Source organism: Notechis scutatus, chromosome 4 (genome assembly GCF_049901735.1).
Source record: "Notechis scutatus isolate UNSWTSFEM ecotype Mainland chromosome 4, rNotScu1.2, whole genome shotgun sequence".
Classification (NCBI taxonomy): domain Eukaryota; kingdom Metazoa; phylum Chordata; class Lepidosauria; order Squamata; family Elapidae; genus Notechis; species Notechis scutatus.
Window position 1 is genome coordinate 114,011,309 of NC_142012.1, and position 25,957 is coordinate 114,037,265.

At 39.2% G+C, this 25,957-nt stretch overlaps 1 protein-coding gene across 1 annotated transcript in view; it reads left to right on the forward strand.

The window, feature by feature from the left end:
* The window catches only part of SHTN1 (shootin 1), a 92,798-nt gene that overhangs the window by 19,566 nt on the left and 47,275 nt on the right, over positions 1-25,957 (forward strand). Inside the window, exons 3-8 of the mRNA XM_026670202.2 lie at positions 4,381-4,441; positions 10,873-10,967; positions 17,189-17,357; positions 20,121-20,218; positions 21,214-21,295; positions 24,702-24,796. Of these exons, the coding sequence (XP_026525987.2) occupies positions 4,381-4,441; positions 10,873-10,967; positions 17,189-17,357; positions 20,121-20,218; positions 21,214-21,295; positions 24,702-24,796 (600 nt within the window). The remainder of the gene's footprint in view (positions 1-4,380; positions 4,442-10,872; positions 10,968-17,188; positions 17,358-20,120; positions 20,219-21,213; positions 21,296-24,701; positions 24,797-25,957) is intronic.

Here is a 25,957-nt window from a genome sequence, read left to right on the forward strand (position 1 = left end):
CGCACCAATCTGATGCTTGGGCCATTCGGTCGGCCACTGCCGCCTCCTTCTTCACCTGGTCCTCCATGAGGTGGCTCAGGCAGCTGAAGCAGCATATCCCCCAGATAACACCAGAGCCCATCAGGATATTGCAAAGATCACGGCAGCAGCAGAATTTGCAGCCGACGCCACCTTTCATTCTGTTAAGTTTTCATCCCGAGCCATCTCTTCCCACGTAACTGCCAGAAGATTGCTTTGGCTTCGACACTGGCAGGCTGACATCAAAAATAAGTCCAAGTTGGCTTCAGCCCCCGTATCAAAGGGAAAGCTGTTCGGGCCCGCGCTTGAACCATTGCTTCTGGAAACTCGGAATAAGAAAAAGTTCCTGCCCTCGCTTTTTCGTAGACAAGAAACCAGGGGATCCCAGCCCTTTCGGAGGGGCTCCTTTCGTCCCCCCCTTCCAGTCATCATTCTCCCCTAGATTTCAGGGTTCCCCGTCATTCCGGTCATCCTACCAGGACCGGGGTGATTCGGGAGACAGAAGCAGGAGAGGGGGCAGCTACAGAAGGCCCTTTAGGGGTGCCGGGAACAGGGCGTCCCGCCGACCCAGATAGGATTGCAGGTTCTTATCCCATAGGCGGCCGCCTCAGGCATTTTGCCGACCAATGGGAGGAATCCACTTCAGACGCCTGGGTCAGGGACTCCGTGCGTTTTGGCCTGGCCCTGCAGTTTCACACTTCCCCGCCTGAACATTTCAGGATTTCACCCATCTCTAGGGATCCTACTAAGCGGGCCCTTATGGCCTCCGCCATCAAACATCTGTCTGATATTAGGGCCATCCAACCTGTGCCAACCTCACAGCGAGGAAGGGGTTTCTATTCCCTCTTATTCTTGGTGCCTAAGCATTCCGGGGGTTGGAGACCCATTTTAGATCTTAAGAGGCTCAATCGCTTTGTCATACGCCATAAGTTCAAAATGCAGACTCTACAGTCTATTTTGCAAAGCATCAGAGAAGGGGATTGGCTTACGTCTGTTGACCTCTCCGAGGCTTATCTCCATATCCCCATCCATTCCTCGTATTCCAAGTATCTGAGGTTTTGCTATAATAATAAGCATTTCCAGTATGTAGCCCTTCCCTTTGGCCTCGTCTCAGCCCCGAGGTCCTTCACTAAGGTGTTGGCGGCTCTTGCGGCTCGCCTTAGACAGGTTCCCATACGTATCCACTGCTACCTTGACGATATCCTTGTTGTATCCCCTTCCCGACATCAGGCCGAGAGTGATACTAACACCACCCTCTCGGTTCTTCAGGCTCACGGCTTTTTAGTGAACTGGGAGAAAAGTCAGCTTAGCCCTTCCACCCGTATAGCCCACCTAGGGGCTGTGATTGACTCAGTTGAAGGGAAAGTCTTCCTCTCTCAGGAGAGGCTCATTAGTATCCACACATCTATCAGGGCTATCCAGCGAACCGGGAAAGCATCTTTGCTCAATCTATCCAAGCTGCTTGGGAAGCTGGTTTCTTGCATCTCTATTATCCCATGGGCTCGCTTGCATTCCAGATCCTTGCAGTGGTTCCTCCTGCCATACCAGCGTTCAGGAAGGAGCACATCAGGCCTCGTGGTGAAAGTGCCTCCAAGGGTCCTCGCCTCCCTCCTATGGTGGACACGACCATCTGTCAACAGAGGACATCTATTCAAGGAGCCTCAAAGGGTCACTCTCACGACAGACACAAGTCTTTCTGGATGGGGGGCTCACCTGCAGTATCTATCGGCCCAGGGAGTTTGGTCTCCTGCAGAGCGAAGCCGAAGCATCAACTGGTTGGAGCTTCGCGCAGTGTACCTGGCCCTGCGAGCTTTCATTCCTCAGGTGAGAGGGCGCCATGTCCTGGTCCTTACGGACAACACTACAACCAAGGCCCACATCAACCATCAAGGGGGCACCCATTCCATCCTCCTCATGAGGGAGGCCGAGCGGCTGTGTCGGTGGGCAGAGGCGCACCTGTTGTCCATCAGAGCGGAACACATTTCCGGAACCTCCAACGTCCAAGCAGACTGGCTGAGCAGGGCCACACTGGACCAAGCAGAGTGGCGTCTGCACCCGCACCTGTTCAGAGAGGCAGCAGCCAGGTTCGGTCAGCCTCTGGTAGACCTGTTTGCATCTCCATTCAATGCGCAAACGCCAAGGTTCTTCTCTCGTTACCCCTCCAACGGGGCAGAGAATCACGATGCCCTGCGTTGCCCGTGGCCTCCCGGACTTCTGTACGCCTTCCCTCCACTTCCGTTGATCCCCAGGGTGATTCAGAAATTGATATTCGAGAGAGCAGAGGTCCTCTTAGTGGCACCGTATTGGCCCAGGAGACCGTGGTTTGCGGACCTTTGCAATCTGTCGGTAGCTCCACCGTGGAGGATCCCGCTAGAACAGATCTCTCTGTCACAAGGCCCACTACTTCACCCAGAACCACAGTGGCTTCAGTTAGCCGTTTGGAGGTTGAGCGGGAAAGGCTGATTGAGGAGGGCTTGTCAGCCCAGGTCATTAATACCATTCTGGCTGCTAGGAGACCTTCTACTACTCGTATTTATGATGCAACCTGGAGCAGTTTCTGTAAGTGGTGCCACAAATCATTCATCGATCCACGTTCTCCTTCAATTGCGCAGATCCTGGCCTTTCTACAAGACGGCCTAGATGGGGCCTTATCACCCAACACTTTGAGGAAGCAGGTCGCGGCCCTCTCAACGGTGGTTGCTGGCGGCCCATTCGGTCCTCTTTCCCACCACCCTCGAATTAAGGCCTTTCTTAAAGGGGCTTCCAACTTGCGTCCGCCAGTGGTGCACAGATACCGACATGGGACCTTAACAAAGTTCTCATGGCCTTGACTAAGCCTCCCTTTGAGCCTCTCAGGGAGGCGCCACTTCAATTTCTCATCTTTAAAGTGGTATTTCTTGTGGCAATAACCTCAGCTAGAAGGATATCTGAAATTGCAGCTCTATCCGTGAGAAAGGACCTGTGTATTTTTCACTCTGATCGGGTGGTTTTGAGACCAGACCCTTCCTTTCTGCCAAAAATCAACTCAGCATTCCACAGGGCGCAGGAGTTGGTCCTCCCTAATTTCTGTCCAAGGCCTTTGCATGAAAGAGAAAGACAGTGGCACACCCTCGATGTTCGAAGGGCGTTGCGTATTTACATCTATCGCACACAGTCCATCAGGAGATCGGAGTCTCTGTTTCTGTCTTTTCAGCCAAAGACGCTGGGCTGCAAGGTATCCCCATCCACGGTGGGCCATTGGATTAGAGCCACCATATCCAAGGCCTATTTGGTTCAGGCTCTTCCGGTCCCCAGTGGAGTAACCGCCCACTCCACCAGGAGTGCAGCTACATCAGTAGCCTGGGCCACTCAGGCTTCCATTCTTGACATTTGCCTGGCGGCCACCTGGGCTTCCCCGTCACCCTTCATACGCCACTATAAAATTGATACTTACGCTTCAGCTGAGGCATCCTTTGGCAGGCGAGTCCTGCAGCAAGTGGCGAGAGATACTGAGGAGATTCCGACCCAGACGGAGTCCCGCCCGTAGGACAAACATGCTTTGGTATGTCCCACTCTCTGGATGCTCGCAGCAGTTCTACGGAGAATGGGCGTTGGTTCTTACCTGATACGCCTCTTCTCGTGGAACTGCGTAGAGCATCCAGCCCCACCCTGTTTGGTCCGTCTGGTGGGGAATCCTGTTTCGGCCAATGATCTTTATTGTATATAATTGAGTTTTGTATAATAGTTATGGTTAGAGGGTGGTGTTGTCCTCTCATCTTCGTAAAACTGGGGGAACGCAGGGAGGAGTCACGTGGAGGAAGGAGGAGCGTTCCTCAATTATAGCTCAGCCTGTGAGAAGTGAAGACTGGAGCACCTCCCACTCTCTGGATGCTCTACGCAGTTCCACAAGAAGAGGCGTATCAGGTAAGAACCAACGCCCAATCTCAGCTCTTGTTCAAGACTTTACTAATGTAACAGAAAATTACATGAATAGACAAGAATGAAACCATTTGCAAGATTTGCCTGTTGCTGCACATACAATTCAATACTTACATATAAGTATACTCCAGAATTTAAAATCTAAGCTTTTTCATCTTGCATTTCCAAATCTGTGAATAGTTAACCATTCCTTTGTTGACCTTGGAAGGCAGTGATCAGTATTAATGTAACAATTTTGTCTCCCATGCAAACTGCTGTTTACAACCTTCCTCCACCCCACCCCCCCATGCTATGGTTGCTTCTTCCCTATTTTTTCCCACTATTTTTCTTTCACATTTAGTTGTAAGCTGTTCTTGTAGTTTTAAATGAACTCCTAGTTTTGGTCTATTTACTGTCAATTGTGAGAAAGTAATTCTTTTTAATATGAAACATATTTTTCTCTAGTGTGACAAATTCAGACAAGAAAGAGATGAAGTGGTCAAACAGTTGGAAGAACTGCATAAAGGTAAGGTTTAAAAATCAGCAAAAATCAGTTTACTCTTTCCAAAGCTGCAACTATCTACATATAATAGTCGAGGTTATTTTATGAGAAGTGGCAATATTTTTCTAGGTTTTTTTTTTTTGCAGTTCATATACTTTAAAATCTACTCCCAGCACCCCAAATTAATAATGTCCAGGAGATTCTTGAGTTTTGGTCCCACCTTACGCATGAAAACTGGCTATGTGAGACTGGCCAGTTGTTCTTTTTCTCACCTCACAGGCTTGTTGTGTATGGAAAATAGAAGGAAGAAGGAGCATTAGGTATGTTTGCTGCTTAATATTTCATAAAGTTATTTATTCAGTTATTTATGAAATAATAAAACCAGGATAAAAATCAAATAAATAAATAAATAACGGCTTTTCCAATTTCCACTGGTGGTCTTCGTGTATAGACTATTTTGGATATTTATTTTCCATCACTTGCTTTTTTTAATATACAAATTTGGACTACTGTTATTAGATTTATATCTCCAGTTTGTGTAAGTACATCCTATTTCAGAATTGTCGTCATGCCTGCCTAAATATACCACAATTGGGAAGGAAGGAATACTGACCATTACCAATGTGTTGTGTATAGATTGTTTTATGTTGGGTTCCAAGGAGAGGGAGTCAACAAAATCCACTGGGATAACAGTATGAGAAGTTTATCTCAGGGGTTCCCAAGCCTCGGTCCATGGACCGACACTGGGCTGCGACATGCAAGAAGCTGGGCCATGCAAACAAGCAAAGCCCTATCCATAAGATGCAGGCAGCATGTGAAACCACGCCCCCTCTGGTCCTCAGAAAAACCTCTTTCTATGGAACCAGTTGTTGGTGCCACAAAGTTTGGGGGCTGCTGCTTTACCTCGTTCTTTTACTAGTTGGCCTTCTACATAGTGCCTCTTCCAGATAGGCATCCCACTGAGCAAGGATGACACAATCCATTCTACTCCCAATTCTTTTCTCATAGTAGAAAGAAATAATGACTCAAGCGTTTCTTAAACCCTTTTAGTTACATTCCTTCTTTCTTCCAGATTTATTTATAATTGTCCCTTCCATGGAGCTGATAGCATAGTTTTAAAAAACGTTCAAAATCCCTGTTCGAACTAGAGTAAGCTTAAGAGTCATAGCTCAATTTGACCCAATTGGAGTTGATCCAAAGCAAATAAGTTCAAAAAGTACTAACCATCCCCCCCCCCCAAAAAAAAACTACAGAAAATAATGCAGCCAGCCAAAACTCCAGTTCATGTGTCAATGTTTGCAGAACTTTTTGTTCTGCCCACAATGGATTTTATCTACAAACATTTGCCTCTTGTACACTTGTGAAAGATGGTGGTGGATTTCTGCATTAAAGTCAAATCTGTTTGTATCTACAAAGTCAAACCATAACTTATATATTGTCTAAGACTGACCAAAAATCTGTCTGATATTTTTACAGGGTACAGTTCATCTTAAAAGATCTGTTCATTTATTCCTTTGGCATTTTCTTGCCAAGGAATTAGTTCCATTTTGCTAGCTTTCGAATCTCCTGTGACTCACAATTGGCATAATTTATCTAGCATAATGTGTCTTTAAACTCCATTAGTCTGGATAGTATTTCTTTGTCTGAGAAGGAGTGATTTATTTCCAAAAGACCTTGCATACACATTATACATACAGTTAATTAAAATTTATATATTATGGATTACAAGCATTTGATTAGTTTTTGCTTCACTTTCTTGCATCCATTATCAGCTTAATGGCTTCCCTATTTTTAAAATATTCAGAGTTCTGCTTCAGTAGTCAGAAAGAGAACTTTTTCCCCTTGTTAGCAGAAACTAAAAGCTCTTTTTAAAAAAATGAATGGCATTTTTCTTTCAAGGAGTTATAATGAAAAGAAACTTTTATCCTATTTTGTTTACCTTTTGCACCTATTCTTTTGATACTTTTTGATATGTAGTTAGGAGAAGAAATGTCCCCTATCAGAAAAACCCTGTTTGCTTATGGATTGAAAGCCTAGGGTTGCAGACTTCTTGAGCTTCAGCCCTTTTAAATCTGGTGATACAAAAATCAGACACCACCAGATATAAAATAGATATGATATTGACTTCCTCTGGCACAAGGGGTAAATATGTGAACAACTCACCCATCTTGCAAAACACCCAGATTTTCCTCTTATGAGACAACACTTCTATTGATCCAGTGTGGGGTCTGAGGATAACAAAACACAGCTAATGGGAGTGGAAAAGCTCTTTTGAATAGCTTCTTGAGAATGATGACAACAGTATCACAGCCTGTTATGCTACCTCTCTGTCAATATAGTGTGTTTTGTTGGGTTAATAATCATTTTTTTAAAGAAAAAACCCAAAGCAACTTGCATCTAATGCAGAGTTGTCAAAGGAATTTACGCATTTCTTGTTTACCCTAGTTTATATATTGGTCATTTATGAAATGCCTCCTTCAAAATGATCCTAAACTTAGGCTATATCACCCTAAATGGCAAACATTTTCTAATTATAAGACAAATTCCTGTGAAAAGCAAAGCAATGAGTATCACATATAAAAATGCACAAATACTTTATGGCCTATTTGTATTTGTTATGATATTGGCAATTCATTAAGCAGGCAGAGAATGTCAAGTAGCTAAGACTTAAAATTCAAAAGTAGTATTTGCTTTTGTAAAATGTCATAGGTTTCTTTTATCTTCCTCTTCATTTTTCTTCCTGATTCTTCCCCCCCCCCCCACCTTCCTTTAAAAAAAGACATGTCTTGTAAACATGGCAATAAATGCCAGGAATATTAGGATTTTACAGCAATAATGGAGCCCATTATTTAAATGACAATATAAAAGGCAATTATATTGATGAAGAGCTACATGGGCTTTGTGTCTGTGAATAAACTTGGCCTGTGCTCAGCTTCTATTTGTTCTCTCGGCATAAACACATATTGTGCCTGATTCCTGTTTAATGGGGCCCAGTTTGTATGCCAGGCAGCTGCATTTTAGGCCCTATAGCGTGATTTCATAGCTCTCTGAAAATTGGTTCTATTCAGCACAAGAGATAGAAGGTGGTGGTAAGGGAGGGGGACGCTTCAACACACAATCATTTCTTTTCAATTGGAGCCAGAAAGGTTGATGACAACATGACCATTGTGTGATAATGATAAGACCACTAAGGATCTGTACTTCTCATCAAGGCTTTCACACAACAGCAGATACAATTTAATTCACTGCTCTGTCAGCAGTGCTGATACCATTATGCCGTCTGTCTCCACAGTTATAATCACTGTCCTCCGAGAAATGCAGTTGAAATGATCTTGAACAGTCAAAGAAACTCTCAATTAAGGCTGCCACTTCCAATGTGTCAGATTGTATCTTATGCACTTGGTACAATTTTCACTTCCAATCCTGTTTATTTACAATGTCGGCCAGTAATTACGCTTAACGTGCCATTTAGTGAGGGTGCCCCTGCCAAGGAGATTGTTGGGTGCTGCAGTGCCATTGAGTGGGAGTTTCTTGCAGTCAATGCCATCAGCGGCTTTTAGTCCCTGATGGGATGCGGGAGTAATGTTGATAATGCAAGTATCACGCTCATCAAGTCATAATTAGATGCCACTCAAATGTGCCACTTGTAATAACAGTGTTGATTCATGTTTTCTCGGTGACTGCAACTACTAATTAGTTAAGTGGTTTTTGGTTGGCCTGCATTTGCTGCATATTATTATTACCCCTGAAAAAATGTTGAGGTTGGACAGGGTTCTGGCCACTTAGTGTTGCCTTATGAATTTTAATATCAACCTAAGAAGAACTCGGGACATCTTAGAAACTAGCACCTTTTCTTTCTATTTCATTTTTAAAGATTTTTCCCCCTTTGGAAATTTAATCATAATTGCAGGTTAACTAATCTTAAATGAACCGTGAGTTATTTCTAGGAGATATAGACACACACACACACAGACAGAGAACTTTCTTCTAAATTCTCAGCTAACTATGGGAAATAACTATAAACCCTTCTTGGATAAAAACAACTGTCTTCTTTTTGGTCATTGATTTATATGTAAGAATAGTATGTTGTGTGAACAATAGTTTCTTCTTCTGTTTATACAGTTTTTCATAATATTTATCTTGCATGTATGTGACACAGAAATATCTAATTCTGATTTCATTGCACATTTCCCCGGTGCATGTTTTACATGTACATATTTTATATGTATAATATGGTATTCATAATAAAGCACTTTACATTCTGAGCATTCACTATCACTTTATACTTTCAATTCAGAGACAGTAATTTCCTTTATGCCACTATGCAACTAAACTCATACAAGTTAATTACAATGACTTAATAGGTTTTACTCCTAACTGTGTATATGATTGCAGTCTGAAGCAAGTTGGCTGGTAACTTATTTTTTTCTTGCAATATGCGACTCATTCTACTTGGGACATCTTGTGTGTGTTGTGTACATTCTTCCCGTTTGCTGACAGTATCTCTGCATGGCATGCATTGCTTATTCCTGTTCTTGGCTCATGGCACACAGCAAAAATGGATGGTCTGGGCTGACCTAATAGAAGATAAGCCTCTTAAAGTATGGGTGCTGATGCCAATTCTTTTGCCACTGTGTTCTTTGATTACATGATCCCAGCATAGAGAATTTCCTTGGCTAGTTTTGGTTTTACCTTTTCTACCCAAGATACAACTGCCATGTGGCAATGCTCCAGGTCTAGCTAAAGCACAACGCATCTCCTTGGGTTAAGTCTGTTTGCTTTCATCTCTGTCATGGTACAGTGCCAGAAGCTCACAGAACTCAAAGTATAAATAATAATTATGCAGCGTATCATTGTTCTCATGTTGCTTTTAAGGCACAGTTTTCAGTTACTCCCTACCTACGGAGCTGTAAATGACTTGATTTTGAATATAACAAACAGATAGGCATTGAAAGTTCAAATGACTCAAGAGCTTCCTTAGGCTTGATCTAGAATATAAGGACTACGCTGTAAAATTGGGGAGAATCAGGATACATTTGGGCATGGGGAAAGTGATACAGGGGATGTAAAGGATGAAATAGAAGTTTAGAGTCTGTAGAAGATTAAACCTTTCTCCATTCCCCTTTCCCACATTTAAAAGATATGGGATACGTTGAGATCCAAAAAGATACGCTAGTGGGCTATAATTGGTATTTGAACTGCATTTTTGCACCCTTGTTACAAGAACACTTCTTCCTAACAGAATAGTTTTCAAATAGTACAATTTGGGTGACATGTTGGGGCAGGAAGATTGAACTCAAACTAGATGTTTGCCTGTTGAAATGTTTTACATTTAAGTTGGTGGCAATAAAATACAATCACTCCTAAGTGTATACAGGATTAATAAAACATTGCAATAGACCTAAATGGGGAGAAATTCAAAATAGATATTTTGACAGATCTAATTTCTGCTGGTTCCAGAATCAGAATATTTAAATCTTAGGAGAATGAGGCATTTAGGAAATGGAGGAGTTAACACTTTTCTACAGGCAACTGAGTGAACTTTAAATGTAGAAATGGGTCTAGCCATTGACTCAACTGCTCCAAAGTGAACTCTTCCTGTTAGTAGAGGTTGATCAGCCTTCTGGATTAAGGAAGTAGAGAATGATGAGACAGGAAAGACAGGTGTTAATGAGTCAGTGGAAGAAATCTTGGAATAAAACAGACCAAGGATGGATTGACATCTTGGCAATTCGTGGTTTCTCTGCCACAAGTACATTGGTGTAAAATAAACTTGTGATTTTCTCCCATCCCCTCACCCCTCATATTGTATGTAGAATTGAAAGATATTATTTTTTTTTTTAAAAAAAGAAGTCTGTCTGGTAGGCCAAATCACTTCGCGACAATTTGAAAATAAAAGCCAAAGTTTTAAGATTCTTCTCCAACTACACTATGGAGAAAGGCCAAATAGCAAAGTAAAATGTAGTTGGGGAAGAATGTTAAAAAGAATCAAAATGTCTTTGTTAATATATTAAAAATAATAGGGAGACAAGAAACAGTATTCCAGCTAATAAAAAAACACCAACAGATAATACAAAGAAATCAGAAAGAATCTGATGGCATCTGTATATCCTAACACATTTTATCAAAAGACATATGCTTTTATGAGCAACAATTCACTTCATCAAATGCATGAAATGGGACATCAAGTGTACCTTTTGTGTGACTAGAGGACTGGGAAGGGTTTCCTGAGTGAGAACCAAAAATGTGGTTTCATAATCTCCCAAACATATAATTTGATTATGTTTCATATGATAGTGTCTGTCATACATGAAAAGCAATTATATATATACTAAAACATGTGACAGACCAAGAAATATTCATAAACATAGGATGTTCTTCTGAATAACAATATAGGAAGAAAGTTTGACTCATATTAAACTGTATGAATCATGGGTTTTACCCTAATTTTCTAGTTTCTCATATGGTTATTGAAGAAGTCAGCTGTATACAAAACCACCTAGAGATTGAAAAGACATGTCGTGAAAGTGCAGAAGCTTTGGCTACTAAGGTAAGAAGCAATTTTATATTTTACATTCTCTGTTCAGAAGCCACAATCTAAAGGTAATAGATTGGTCAGGACGGACTCACACAACAGCCCTGCCAATTACCTTCTTGGCCACTGTAGACTAGAGAAAAAATGAGATTTATTTCAGAAAATGAGATTACAGTTCTGTCCAGAACTATTAAATTTTATGTGGGATTTTCTCCTGAATAAATATATAAATACTTTAGTGTGGCATATTTACTCAATGGGGCAAAATATTGTCAATATTGTCTCATTGAACCTAGAGATACATCTGGTATCTTTTTCTTTTCGGTGTTGTTGGTTACACTCTTAGAGTTAGCGCATGATAAAATCCTTTTGGGAATAATAGTTTATTGTTTGTTAGAGTTGCATGTTAGAATGAATCAGCCCTGAAATGTGATGTTCATATCTGGGGATTGGTGAGAAATATAAGGACAATATAAAAGTGTTATTTTACAAATATGTACATATATATTCATAAATATGTTCATAAATATATCATATTTATATTCTTTTGATACCTTCCCCCCACATGTATTTTATGCATCTGGGTTAATAGATAAACAAGTTTAGAAATATACTGAGTGTCGCAGCCAGAATAAGCTATGCACAAAATTGGAAACTGTCTATTGTCCCTTCAGAGGAGATGGTCATTAAAAAAATTCACGAGTGTGCAAAGATGGATAGCCTAACCAAATTACTAAAAAACAACAAAGATAGTGAATACTATCAAGTTTGGAATTGTTGGTATAAATGGTTAAAGAAAAAGCAACCTTTGACAACTGAATAAGTTATGAAACTATGAAGGACGTGCGTTTAATCATAAAGTATTCTGTGAAATTAAAACATAAAAAGAACGAGGAAGGTATTGTAACAAGGTAGATCATGTCAATGTTATGGGGTAAAAGAAAAAAAAGAAAAGAAAAGTGTAACCAATGCTTAATACCTGCTGCAAAAGGTATATATGTACATATATTTGTTTATATGTTTGTTTGTTTGTCTTAAATGTTTTAAATAAATAAACTTTATTTTAATTAATTAAAAAAAAAAAGAAAGAAATATACCAAGTGTCTGTCACATAAAAGAATAATGAGCTTTTCAGGGTCTGAATCAAATGGAAAAGCCAGGCAGAGGATTACATTTCAGGTGATTGTTTATGAAAGCAAACTATGGAGCAAGCAAAAGGTGACCTGCACAGCTCTGTTGATTGCATCTAGGTTGATGAATTTGCCAAGTATATAATTTTCTATATTCCATCTCATCAGAAGTGCATTATTATTATTAAAGAATGTTTTTATCTCTTTGGGTGTTTTTTTTTAGTTGTGAAAAACACATACCAACCACTTCATCATCAGAAAATAGATTGAAGCAATTTTGAACCAAATTTCATTAGCAATGTTGGCTGTTGACTCTCTGTGTTGCTGTGTGCATGTGTGTGTTTGAATTTCCCCCCTATTTCAGATAGAGCAGAAATTCTACAGTAGTATTTTTAAAATGTAGATGCATTAATAATGTACTTTGTATAGGTATTTACTTGATTGTTTTCATGATATATTACTGTGTTTCCTGAAAATAAAACCCAGTCTTATTTTCTTTTTACCTCCGAAATAAGCACTAGGCCTTATTTTTTGGGAAAGTTAAATCTCTCCCCCCCCCAACCTTCAGGGCAGCTCAGCGTCGAAAATAGTGCTTCGGCTCCAGACATTGCTGGTGCTCTCTGAGCATGCAAGTACAGTTAGACCCACAGCTGCATCTTCTTCCTACTTTAGCTTTGTCCTCAGTTGGAAGTGGGGTGGTTCATGGTTCATCCACAAATGTTGAGTGAATTCCTTTGCGAGGTATTCCTAACCCCTCAGCAGGAGGGGAGGGTCGCTTGGGTAGTAAGCTGAGAAAGTGGGGTCAATACATGAGGTATTGGTATGGGTGAAGCTTAGCATTTCACCTTCCTGCCTTTTGTGAACTTTAGGCTGCATGCAAGCAAAGCAGAAGCAGCAGAGACCCTGACTTGTTTCTCTTCCCCAAACTCCACCAGAAATGGGTCTTCACGAGGCTTGTTACGCTTGTGCTGCCACTCGCGGCAGGATGCCACTCACGCACAACAACACAACAAGCCAGCCACTTGCGGCAGGGTGCTGCTCGTACACGGAACAACACAACAAGCCTTGCAGCATTTTGAGAGCGGCTGCACCGGTGCAACATGCCTCAGGAAGACCCATTTCTGGTGAAGTTTGGGGGACAGAAACAGGCCAGGGTCTCTGCTGCATCTGCTTTCCTTGCTCTACCTTCCCACCTCCGCCCTAGCTTGATTTTTATGCCTATGCCTTGGCCCACCTTGTACAACCAGACAGTGGGCAAGGCTTAACTAGGCCTATTTTGGGGATAGGGCTTATTTTAGGCACAGGCGTGAAAATTGGGCTTGGGCTTGTTTTGGGGATAGGTCATATTTTCAGGGAAACACGGTGTACAAGGATTTATCAAATGAGTATGAAGATGAATGTATGGATAAATACATCAATACATAATTAGACAGCATGTACCAATCTCTGCTTTAGTCCTGTTGAGTGAGAATTTTAAAAACAGATAAACAAATTCTAGCTTTTCTTTGTATCTAAACTAAGTCCCACTTCACTTTGATAAATTGCACAATTATCCAATAGGAAATCTCTTGAAGCTGTATGTTTCTTACACCCTCAACATGATTATGATAATTCATGTAGTTTTGAAAAAAGAAGAGTAATATTTTTCCTGTAGGATCTTCTCTTAGTCTTTGATTATTTCTTAGAAATAGAAGCTTCTGATCCTGCATTGTGTAATGCATTGTGTAATGGAACAGGATAGAGATACTATTTTTGTACATCATTCCAATTACTGACCTCCCTACCAAGTTGCAAGATCATTATACATGCTTATATAAAGTTCAGCTGTTCCTTTTGCAGCTTCTCCTCTCACAGCTACTCTGATTTAAAGGCTAGGCAAATTAGTGTATAATGGAACCACTGCATTCTGATGGCATCAAATGCTGATATGCTAAAGATTGGAGTTAGCATTCTCAATTTCTACGTTTTCATTTTTAATATATAACTTTGAGCCTGTGTGTGTATATAATAGTACAAGTTATAAAACAATAAACTTTCATTAATGTGACTGGACTTTCAAGGACAGAAATGAAAGGTGCAAAGGGATTGTAGAGTATGGAAGTATTTGATTTGGCTTTGCTGTCTCTGTTATGTTTTATTGTGCTCCTCTCAAAATGAATTCTTTTTTGTAGCTATGTCTTTTTCATCTTGCCTTGCTTTTTAAAACAATTTTAAAAAACATTTTAAAAAGTAAAATATATACCTGTTTTAAATAGAACAGTAAAACTATATTTGAAGCAAGAATTTGACAAGATTTCAAATGGTGCAGAAGTAACATCTAACCTTACGGCCCTGCTTTTAGTTTGAAAAACTTGATGCCTGCATTTCTAACCTGCATTTTAAAATGTTTTTGTTTCAAATCCAACAGCAGCACTGTTTTTATTGAAAAAGAACGCTGGCATTAATGTTCACCCACATATTTCATTTTGCAGTGAGCTGTAGCCGATGTGCCTCCGATTTTACAACCAAGAGAAGCTGTCAGTTAATTTTTCTTTGGGGTATTTTTCTCCCTACAGTGCAGCCATACATCAGGCTCATTTACTTCATACGCTTGCTAAGATAACTTGGAAAATTAATAGGTTAAAAGTATGACTGTGTTTCTGAATGTTATTCCCAGAATTTGAAATCTATTACTGTATAAAGAACTATTTATACTTAGAAAATAGAACATAGAATAACAGAGTTGGAAGAGACCTTGGAGGTCTTCTAGTCCAACTCCCTGCTTAGGCCATTTTAGGCAAACGGTAGTCCAATCTCTTCTTAAAAACTTCCAGTGTTGGAGCATTCACAACTTCTGGAGGAAAGTTGTTCCAGTGATTAATTGTTCTAACTGTCCGAAAATTTCTCCTTAGTTCTAAGTTGCTTCTCTCCTTGATTAGTTTCCACCCATTGCTTCTTGTCCTGCCCTCAGGTGTTTTGGAGAATCGCTTGACTCCCTCTTCTTTTTGGCAGCCCCTGAGATAGAGGAACACTGCTATCACTAACCCCTTTACCTATTGAGTAGGAGTCAGAGCAAAACAAGTTTTTTTTTTATCAGAAAGGCGGCGTTATTCCGAATTTACAAACTTGAATTGTTTATATGAGTACTTTCTACTTATGAACTGAGTTTCTATTGAAGAAAATACCCTGATCAATATTACTCTGAGTCACCAAGGTAATTAGAAATTGAACTGTTGTTTGTATACGTTATAAGGTTTTGTCTCTTTGCTTTTTTCTTCCTCTTAGATTTTATAATTCATTTTTTGTACCCGTCATTCTTTCTATATATTAAAGCAAAGAGCAAAAATCTTTAGATTAAATAATCTGTTGTGCCACCTCAGGAAAAGAATGAGAAAGTGGCTTGCTATGTGCAGCTTAATTCATTAAAGTGTACAACTCACCAAACAAACTTGATGATCATGTATCATTGGATTCAATTAAATATGTATAACCAAAAACACTGGCCTACATTCAAAAGTTTCTGTCTGAGCTTAAGCCTTAGAGTACAAAGTTTAGAACTCTATGAATTCCCTCTAGAAAGCCACAGTATATTCATGGATGATTAAAGTTAGTGTGTATCTTTACAGAGGGGAAGAGCTGTTCTGTACTTATTGGACCATCAGAAATGCTTGAATTCTGGATAGGGGCTAGAGTTTCCAGTTATAGTAATAACATGCCCTTCCTTCCCATGTCCTTAGTTGTAGCAGCTAACAAGATAATTCTAAAGGGAAAAAAGATTGACCATCTTAACCCATTTCTCTTGCAACATAAACTATAAAGTTATAAAATTTTATAAAATTTGCAAGTTAGTTCAAATCATTTCTCAGGAGCCATGATTCATGATTTACATATTATGGAGGTTGTGAATCTTGAATGAAGCCAGTGGTGGTATTCTAGCGGTTTGGCCCGGTTCATCCAAACCAGTAGTAAAAAAATGCTACCGGTTCGGCCAAACCGGTATTCTGACTATCAGCTGGGTGACCATCAGCTGTGCCGTGTGATTTAGATTAGCTGGAAACCAGGAAATCGTTGGATTTCTTGCTTTCTAGCTAATCTAAATCGTGCAGCACAGCTGATTCTCCTTCCCTTGCTTCAAAAGGCATCTTTTTCCAGCATTTCCCTGAGGCCCACTAAACCAAAATGGGGCGCGGTGGGGGGGGGGCTGCAAAAGAAAAAAAGAAAGAGAAAGAAAGAGGGAGGGAGGGCTGGGAAAAAGAAAGAGAGGAAAGGGAGAAAGAGAAAGAAAAAGAAAAAAAGAAAAAGAAAAAAAGGGAGGGAAAAGGGAGAGGAAAGAAGGACCACAAACCTTGCCACTAGACCAAGGGTCTTCTAACTTGGCAAGTTTAAGACTTGGGGACCAACCCCTAGAATTCCTGAGCTAACATGATTGGAGGAAGAATTCTGGGAGTTGAAGTCCACAAGTCTTAAAGCTGTCAAGTTTGAAGACCCTTGCACTAGATGCAGCTTCAGAGGTTGCTTTGAAACAGCACAGCAATCCAGGGCTGGAAGGTTCCACCCCCTGCTCTAGAAAGTGACTTTATTAAGCTTTCATTTAAACTAAATAAAGTTTTTAATTTTAGTTTTTTAATAGCCTTACCCATCCATATAGGGGAATCTTGCTCCTCAGATACAGCACAATAACCAGATAGAACCCTAGCCTGAAAAGGGCCGATATCTGTTTTATTAAATTGAAATTGATATCTCAAGAAATGCAAGTCTCATATTTATATGACGCTTTGTCATCTTCTCTTTCGCTGCTCATGCATCATTCAGTATAGACAGCACTAAAATATAAGCACAAAATAAAATAGGTTGGGGAAATAAATTGTATTAAATAGAGAATGAAAGCGTTCTTAAATAAAGAGGTTTTATAGATCACAATTATTAACGTGCCATGCTGGAAGGCGTCAGTAATCTTTCTAGGACAAGGAATTCCCTAATTTAAGTGTGGTTAATGAAAAATCCATTAATTTTATTCTCTTCAGCCAAACACCTTGGTGACATTACAGGCATCTGACATACTTATTTTTCCTTCAAAAGGAAAAAAAAATAAGGAATTCATAGTACTATGTAATTGACATTTTGTAGCTGAGTAAAGAGAACAAGACTCTGAAAAGAATCAGCATGTTGTATATGGCAAAACTGGGGCCAGACATCATTACTGAAGAAATTAACATTGATGATGGAGAATCGTGTATGGACACAGAAGGTAGCCCTGGAGCCTGTGACTCAATGGAGTGCCAGCAGGTAATAAAAGGTCAGTGCTTTTCTGAAGATCAGAGTGGGTTTGCATTTTCAAAAAGTGAACATGAAGATCCAATTTCATTGTAATAGATACCCTTCCCTACTCTAACGGTTTCCAAATGTGTAGGATTTCAACCCCTCTAATCCCTCATTAGAATGGCCAGTTGTTCTGCTCTCTAGGAATAATGGCAAATGAACTCTAATTCAGCTGAAAGCCACCAGTAAAATAAGGCTATTATACTGTAAGAAGTGTACTGTATATGTATCCTATTATACCATTTATATGCTGTGATGATCCGGGGCGTGGCACAAAGGCAACACAGTCAAATAAGCAAGAAATGTCCCTCTAATACCTCCAACTTTGCCCTCAATGTCCAGGTTACCTTCGGCTGGAGAAAAAACTCTCCCAAGAACAGTCTTTAAGAGGAGGAAATTCAGTCCGAAAACAAAGTACATACAAACTGTAAATAAAAATCCACACAAACCACCCTGAAGTAATTAACTTGACAGGGCAGGAGAAGGAATTGCAGACTTGAAAGCCCAGTAAAACACACACAGTTGAGAAGACGCCAGGAACAAAGATAAGCCTCTACGATATCAGATAATTCACAATTTGCTCCCAACAACTTTGCTGTGCGCAGCTTCCCTTTTTAAACACTGTGTTCCCAGCTGCAGCTAATGAAGGGAATCAGGGCCCTTTCCTCCCATGTAAGCCACACAACTCATGTTGCTCCCTTCTCCATTCTTCCCTCCATGCCCTAGGATGAAAAGGGGGTGGGCCTGGGTCTTCCTCCAAATTCCCTCTTTCTTGCTCTACCTCTCCCCTGCTCTGCCCAGCCAGCCTTTGCCCTTCCCCAGTTTCTTCCACAGCCAAGGGAGCCACACTCCCATTCCCTGTCAGCTGCTCGACCTCCCCCTCCAAATCACATTCCGACGGGCATGACATGTATTGTAGCTTGCATTTTTCAAGTGCCCTTCTTTTCCTCATTGTAATGTCCAAAAAATTGATGAGAGATGTTGAAGTTGGCTTTTGTTGTTTACTCCCCAGTTTCAGTTACCTCACTCCCCATAAATAGATCTCATTGTCCAGTAGTTAGGTTCAGTTCTTAGTTCAATTCAGATAGTAGCTATTTGCTAATTTATGACAGAATTTACTTCATTCCCCTCTAAAGAGTGGATTTCCTATGGTGATGCCGTCCGATGTTTCTTGATTCCATATTATTTAACTTGGGATATAAAGCATAGGATTCAGGCACATCCACAGGGAATCCCTAGAGAAATGATGAAACTGTGCCCCCTTTGTAATTGTGTCATGACATTCAGGCAAATACTTAATAGACAGAGCTTGTTTCAGCAAAATATTGGAATGTATATTTTTGTGCAACATTTGGATGAAGCCTCCAGCTTCTGCAGAAAGGTGTGGTGTCAGGAGTCAGACAAACCAACCTAAAAAAACTAGAACACTAAATAGATTTCTGAAGATGGAACCTCCCTGTTCCTGATATAGGGACCTAATTAATGGAAATCCTATATTGAAAGATGACAGCAGCTTGCTTAGAATAAGTGACAAGCTCACAAATCAAAACAAGACCATCGAGCACTAAACTTAAACAGAAACAGCAAGAACGTAATAGGACTTACCAGTAGGACAGCAGAAGTTCAGATGCATTGTTTTGGACTGGCTGACAAGTGTTCAGATGCATTGTTTTGGACCAGTTGATTCTTTAACTCAGAAAGGGGAGGTGAAGCCATTTGAATTAGTTTAAATAGCATAGCATAATCTTTTTCAGGCTTAAATCAAAACCGTTTACAAACCAAACCTTGTCCATAGACTCATAGTTTCAGATTCTGTACTGCTTTTGCAGGCTAGCCTTCCATAAAAAGGGGATTATGATACTATATCAAACAATGTATTTAAGGAAGAAATTTTTATACAGTTTATAGCATGCTGAATTAAACTACATATTGGCATCTATTCAGGAACTCTAGGAAAAGTCACACCCACTCCTTTTTCTCTACTATAAAATTGATGTTTATGAACAGTTTCTGATAATTGTGATTATACTGATTAATTTGAAACTATTTTTTAAAGTCCAATTTTTTTTAAAGTTGTAATTTTAAAATTACTTTCGTTTAGATTTGCTGCTTGGGCTTGAATGGTATGGTTTAGAGTGTGTGTGTGTTATATTGATTTTTTAATTTTTTCCCTGAAACATTTATATACTTTTATCCTTATTAGATATTGTTCAGGGTTATGTGAACTGGGAATATTTAAATCTTAATTACATTAAAATGTAGTACTTTAATATTATTTTGTAGTGGAAAATGGCACACAACTGTTTACTTGTATGCACCTTAATTTTAAATGCCAATCTCTCTAGGTGGTGATTTCTAGTTATGGTTTTTGGCTCTGTCATTTAGAATGATGAAATAGGATAATAGAAAATGAACTATTAGAACTGTTGAATAAGCAAATAATTTTTGTGTCTTCCTTAAAAAAGAAGCTTTTTCTAAAACCGAGAGATATTGTATAGCTGAGTTGAGAACATATCATCCCTTTCAGAGTTGCAAATCTCCACAATGAAACTCCTCAAACTCAGATTAAAGGGCTAGTTAAGCATTGCTGTTTGTGAGAACATCGACATGTGAAACCTCTGCATGTTTAATAATTCAAGAAACAGTGAATGCCTTTGCTCTTCAGCTTTTCTACACTTACCCTGTTCCTTTTTGTCTTAAAATGACAAATGAACTGCCGCTGCTGTTCTTGAAAATGAAGATCTGCGAGATCAAATTATCTCACTTCAAGAGGAGAAGAAGACTGCCGTCATTGAGCTGGAAAACCTGAAGAGCACATTTGTAGAAGGAATAGCAGAAGTAAGTATTTTAGCTGGAGGGTTGAGAAACCTTTGACTTATGGCCACAACTAGGGCTTTTCCATTGTAAGTCAGTCAGGCTGTAAAGCGAATCATCATGTGACCAGATGCAAGTTTAGGACTCTTTTTAACGTGGTTGTTAAGCTGATCCATCTTCCCTAATTGGCATTTTTTTCTGTCAGAAAATGTCTAGGAAGTTAAGATAAGAAATCACAGTCACATGACTGCAAGCTGGTTGCCAAGTGCTCGGATTGTGATTATGTGACTGAAGGGATGATGCGATGGTTGTAAGTGCGAGGACAGGTTGTAAATCCCTTTTCCAAGATCATTGTAAACTTTGAAACATTGTTAAACGAACCTTTATAAATCAAGGATTACCTATACATGGTCAGATTGTTGCTACCTGGTTGTTTGTTATTTATTTATTAATCAAATTTATATAGTCGTCCATCTCATGAAAAGTGACCCACTATATAAGAGAATAGTTTATTCTCAGTTGCCAAGATTAGAAGCTGTGATTTTTATGGTAGATATTATGCTAGTCAAGGCTAAAGCAAGAATTTTAAACTATACATTTTAAGAATATCCTTTTCCTTTGTAAGCTATCTTCCTAGCTAAATCTTAATTCTTCATAAGCAAGGGTTTTCTCTCCATAAGCTGCAAAGTATTTAATTGCTATCTCACAAGGCAGGTTCCATTTAATATAGCATTTAAAGCATTCTGTTTTAATACCATTTGGCTATAATCTTGACCAAAGATATTAGGAAGTAAATGGGAAAAGGTTGTTTCAGATAGTTTCTTTAGCTGGAAATCCAGCAGTTGTTTGCAACTTGGTACAGAAACTAATACATCAGTGAAATAACTAAGAATATTGGTACACTTCCTGGTTGCTGTTATTCACTTAAAATGGATAGATTTAAAGTAAAACTTCTTGCAATGTTCATAGCATCATTAGTGTTTCTGATAATCTCATCATTTGGCTCATCTGTTTTTCAGATAAATAAACTAAAGGAACAAAATGCAGTTCTAGCATCTGAAGTTCACAACCATCACAAGGTGCTGGAAAAATGTAACCGAAGTACGTATGTATGCTTCTCTAAAACGCTTAATAGTAATATTTTAATAGCTAAGTTGTTGCACTGATGAGTACACAGATGGACAGATAGATAACTGATGTAACAGAGATCCAGAGCAGGGACAGATATGTGAATCTACCACACAGATTCTAGTAGCCAGAGCATATCTTAGGCTTTTAATGGAAATGCTATAAATATGTGTACCTGTGAATAATTAATAAAGTTTAGAGGTATTGCAAATTTCCACACTCCTGCTATCTGATCTTAGAAGCTACCAGTTGTGAGATGACCACTTCAGGTTTTGATCCACTTGTTAAGAACTTCTAGATCTATGTCTGAGACAAGGATTAGAAGACAATAAGTTACTGCCGCATCTTGTGGATATTGTAATAAGCATTGTAGCTATAAAACTGACTGTTCATCTTTACATTATAGAGAACATATAAGAGGTTGGTTGATCAGAGTCAGCCAGAAAATCCAGGCAAATTCTCACCAGATTTAGCTTATAACTAGAAGATGAAAATGGCATCCTTACATTTTCTGTTTTCTTGCGAATGCCAGAGAAAAGAAGATGCACTTTTGTATGTTTAAAATTGTTCACTTGGTATAGTAAATTGGTGCAGGGACATGCCTTGAGATAAAAGTTGTTCTTGGTTAGAGGTGTGTAATAGTCACTTTCCAGAAAGCACTGACTCGCTTTGCAGTTCTACCGATCCTCAAACAATCTTATCAGTATAGTACTCAATTTAATAATGTGTATGTTCACACAATACACTTAGCCATATTTATTATCACCATGGAAGCACAATTTTCAGGATATATGCAACACACCAGACTGTAAACTAATTACTTGGCGTGATTTTGTACACATAGCTAGGCTAAAATATAATTTGTTTAAGGATGGTTCAAAGTTATAATAGCCTCAATCAAAATGATTTATGACACCACTCACAGGACAAAGTCATGTTATACCAATTCAGGCGCTTGGCAACCAGCTCACGTTTATGACCAGTTGTGGTGTCCTGCGTTCAGATGATTGTGATTCGTGACCTTCCTAGCTAGGTTCTGAGAAACAATGTCAACTGGGAAAGCAACATTTGTTTAATGGACATGCAATTTTCTTAATAACCATAGCATTTTTTTTTAACTGCAACAGTAAAAATAGCTGTAAAATCTGGTCTGGTCATGTGATGACTTGCTAACAATAGCATCTCTTTGTGACTGAAAATCCAGTCCAAATAATGGTAATAAATTGAAGACTACCTGTACAAGATATTATCAAATCCATGAAGGCTAGTGTACATTTATACAAGCAAGCAAGAATAGGGACAGAAATATGAAGAGTGAAGGATCTTCATGAACTCTTCTATGACCAGTATAAACCAAGGTCCAGAAGGATTTGCATTGCTGACCAGCCTATATGTTTTTACGCCCCCCCCCCCCATGCCAATCATTTCCAGTTGTGAATTTAGCATTGGGGAATAGTGATTGATTGTTTTCTCCCATATCTCTTCATAAATCTTTGGCAACAATGCAATTGATTTAGATAGAACTGTATATGAGGTACTCTCGACTACCTTCTGCACATACTCATATTTTCAGGTATACTTCTAAAATGAACTGCATTATTGCACTATTTGCATGATGACAGTATAAAACAGAATGATGTCAATTTATAACAGTTCCCCTGATTGCCTGGAAGAAATTTTGTATCACTGCAGATGTTTCTATATACCCATATCAGATCATACTATGTATAGTATAATCACATATTTTACCTCCTATCCTATTTGATTGCATGGAACTTGCTGCCACATGTTAGGATGAAAAAAACAATAATCTTCCAGACCCTACCTCATGAAGTATGCTAGGAGCTGTAAGAATCTCAGACAGTCAGATTGTCACTCTCTATTAGAACTTATTCAAGAACTGTAAGACTCAAAACAAGCAACATGAGGATGGTTTAATGTGCTAATTGCTACTTGATGTCCTTTGAAGACCTTGATATATTTAAAACCTTGGCAGTTGGATCATAAAATATTCTATTCCCCCATTAAATAATCCCATCAATACTTACTTATAACTGAAGTGGTAAATACAATCTGAATTCTATGATGACTAGTATTCAGGTTACTGAATGATTTAATGAGCTAATGATTAAACTAAAACTATATACAGATTAATTCATTAGGCTTAAATAAGATTGTTAACATTTAATGATTTTGGAAGAGTTATAATGCCAAAGTGTTCAGAATTAATAGCATATGCCATTATTTTGTATCCTTCATGATAAATCCAGGAGACTTTATTCTTCCAGTTAAAAAGAGAAATAAAAGGTTATTCTCTGCAATCGTGCATACAGGTGCCCTAGTCTTTCACAAAGGTTTCATTTCAACACTGTGAATAACACTTTATTGAGTCTGTGGGAATTGAAAGGTTGGGTTCCAGAGCCTCTTCTTCCTATGATTACTTTCTCTTTCTTCCTCCCACGTGGTCATCTGTGCAATGGAACTGCATTTATCCCTCCTTCTCTTATCTTGCTGGGTCAGCTTGGTCATGAGGTTCCTTGAGGCAGTAGGCCTTTTTCTTTGCAGTGAGCCAGGAATGCTTCTCATGCAAGACTAGTACCCAGAGGTGCAGTGGAGAAAGCCCCCTTTCTCTCTGCTCCAGGCATACAGAATGGAAAAGCTAGTATGAACTATTTGAAATGAGTGGGATAAATCTTTCCATCTTCAGCTGAGTCTGCCTCACAACTGTATTGAATTGGCAAATTCCAGTATAACATACAGATACATTGTGTAGTTTTTTTCCGACCTGGCTATAATGACAGGTTGGCCCCAAAATCAAAGTTTGTTATGTGAGACTTCCTTCCAGACATGGTAAACAGACCATCGTGATATTTTAGGAAGAAGGTTATGTAGATGAGCCAAGAAAAGCATCCCCCCTTTTTTGTACTGTTTTAAGTATCTGTTAATAGTTGTCTCTGACATCACTGGACCAAGTCTTCTGTCTTAATTTGCCATGGAAGGTAAAGTGTTTTCCCCTTTACCTTAAATAAACTTATTTCTATAGTCATTTTTCAACTTCATTTTTCAGTCTCACTTTCTAAGCTTGAAGAGAGCAGTTTGCAGGTAGTCAAAGATTGCCCCTCCTTCCTTGTAGCAGAGCTGTCTCCACTGATGTACACCTACCATTCCACTTTAGTACATATGTCTAGTTGCTTATTTAATTAATTACAATATTTCAAATACTGTAGCAGAAAAGAAGAAAATATCTTCCTTACAGCCATATTGCTACACTTTAAATAATCTTGTTTCATGGCATATTTCATGGTTGTGTTTTGTTTCACCACTGCTGCTGCAACCGTCTGCCCTTCTTCCTTGTCCTCTTCCTTTTCATTTCACACAGTGTCTGTACTAGCAGTAGAAGAGTATGAAGAACTCCAAGTCAACTTTGAGCTGGAACAAAACTTACGGAAGAAGGCAGAAACCTTTGCACAAGAGGTATGGAAGTTAATAGCTTTTTCTGATCAGAGAACGGACCACAGCAAGCATTTTTTAAAATGTTCTAAAGAAACAATGGCTTTTTTTTCAATTCCAGCTCTTTTCTGTTTAGTTCTCTGTTTTATAAATGGATACTTTATACAGGCTATGTCAGGGATCTCCAACCTTGGCAACTTTAAGCCTGGAGGGCTTCGACTCCCCAGGCTTAAAGTTGCCAGAGTTGGAGACCCCTGGGCTATGTGACAGTACAAAGATGGATTTAATAATAATAAGTTAATAAAAACCACACTGCAAAGTTCTCTTCAGATGAAAACTCTTCAGTACTGCAGTATATGGGTGTTTATTCTTATGGTCACTTGGGGAGTTTCTATCTATATTTGACCTTGACCATATTTCTCTGACTTTTAACAGTGTACAATATCCAGCTTCTTGTGCAGAATGCCACTGTTTTAATAGAATAGAATAGAATAGAATAGAATAGAATAGAATAGAATAGAATAGAATAGAATAGAATAGAATACTTTATTGGCCAAGTGTGATTGGACACACAAGGAATTTGTCTTGGTGTAAATACTCTCAGTATACATAAAAGAAAAGATACATTCGTCAGGAGTTGAGAATAATAAGGAACGACACTTAATGATAGTCATAGGGTACAATAAGCAATCAATCATACTAGGAAACAGTCAATATAAATCATAAGTATATCAGCGACAAAGTTACAGTCATACAGTCACAAGTGGGAGGGGATGGGTGATAAGAAGTGATGACAAGATGAACAGACTTTGTAATAGTTGAACAGGGTTGAGGGAATTATTTGTTTAGCAGAGTGATGGCTTTCGGAGAAAAAACTGTTCTTGTATCTAGTTTGTTCTGGTGTGCAATGCTCTATAGCATCGTTTTGAGTGAAGGAGTTGCAATAGTTTATGTCCGGGATGTGAAGGGTCTGTAAATATTTTCACAGCCCTCTTTTTGACTCGTGCAATATACAGGTCCTTGATTGAAGGCAGGTGGGTAGTAATTGTTTTTTCTGCATTCCTAATTACTCTCTGAAGTCTGTGTCTGTCCTGTTGGGTTGCAGAACCAAATCAGACAGTTATAGAGATGCAGATGACAGATTCAATCATTCCTCTGTAGAACTGGATCAGCAGCTCCTTGGGC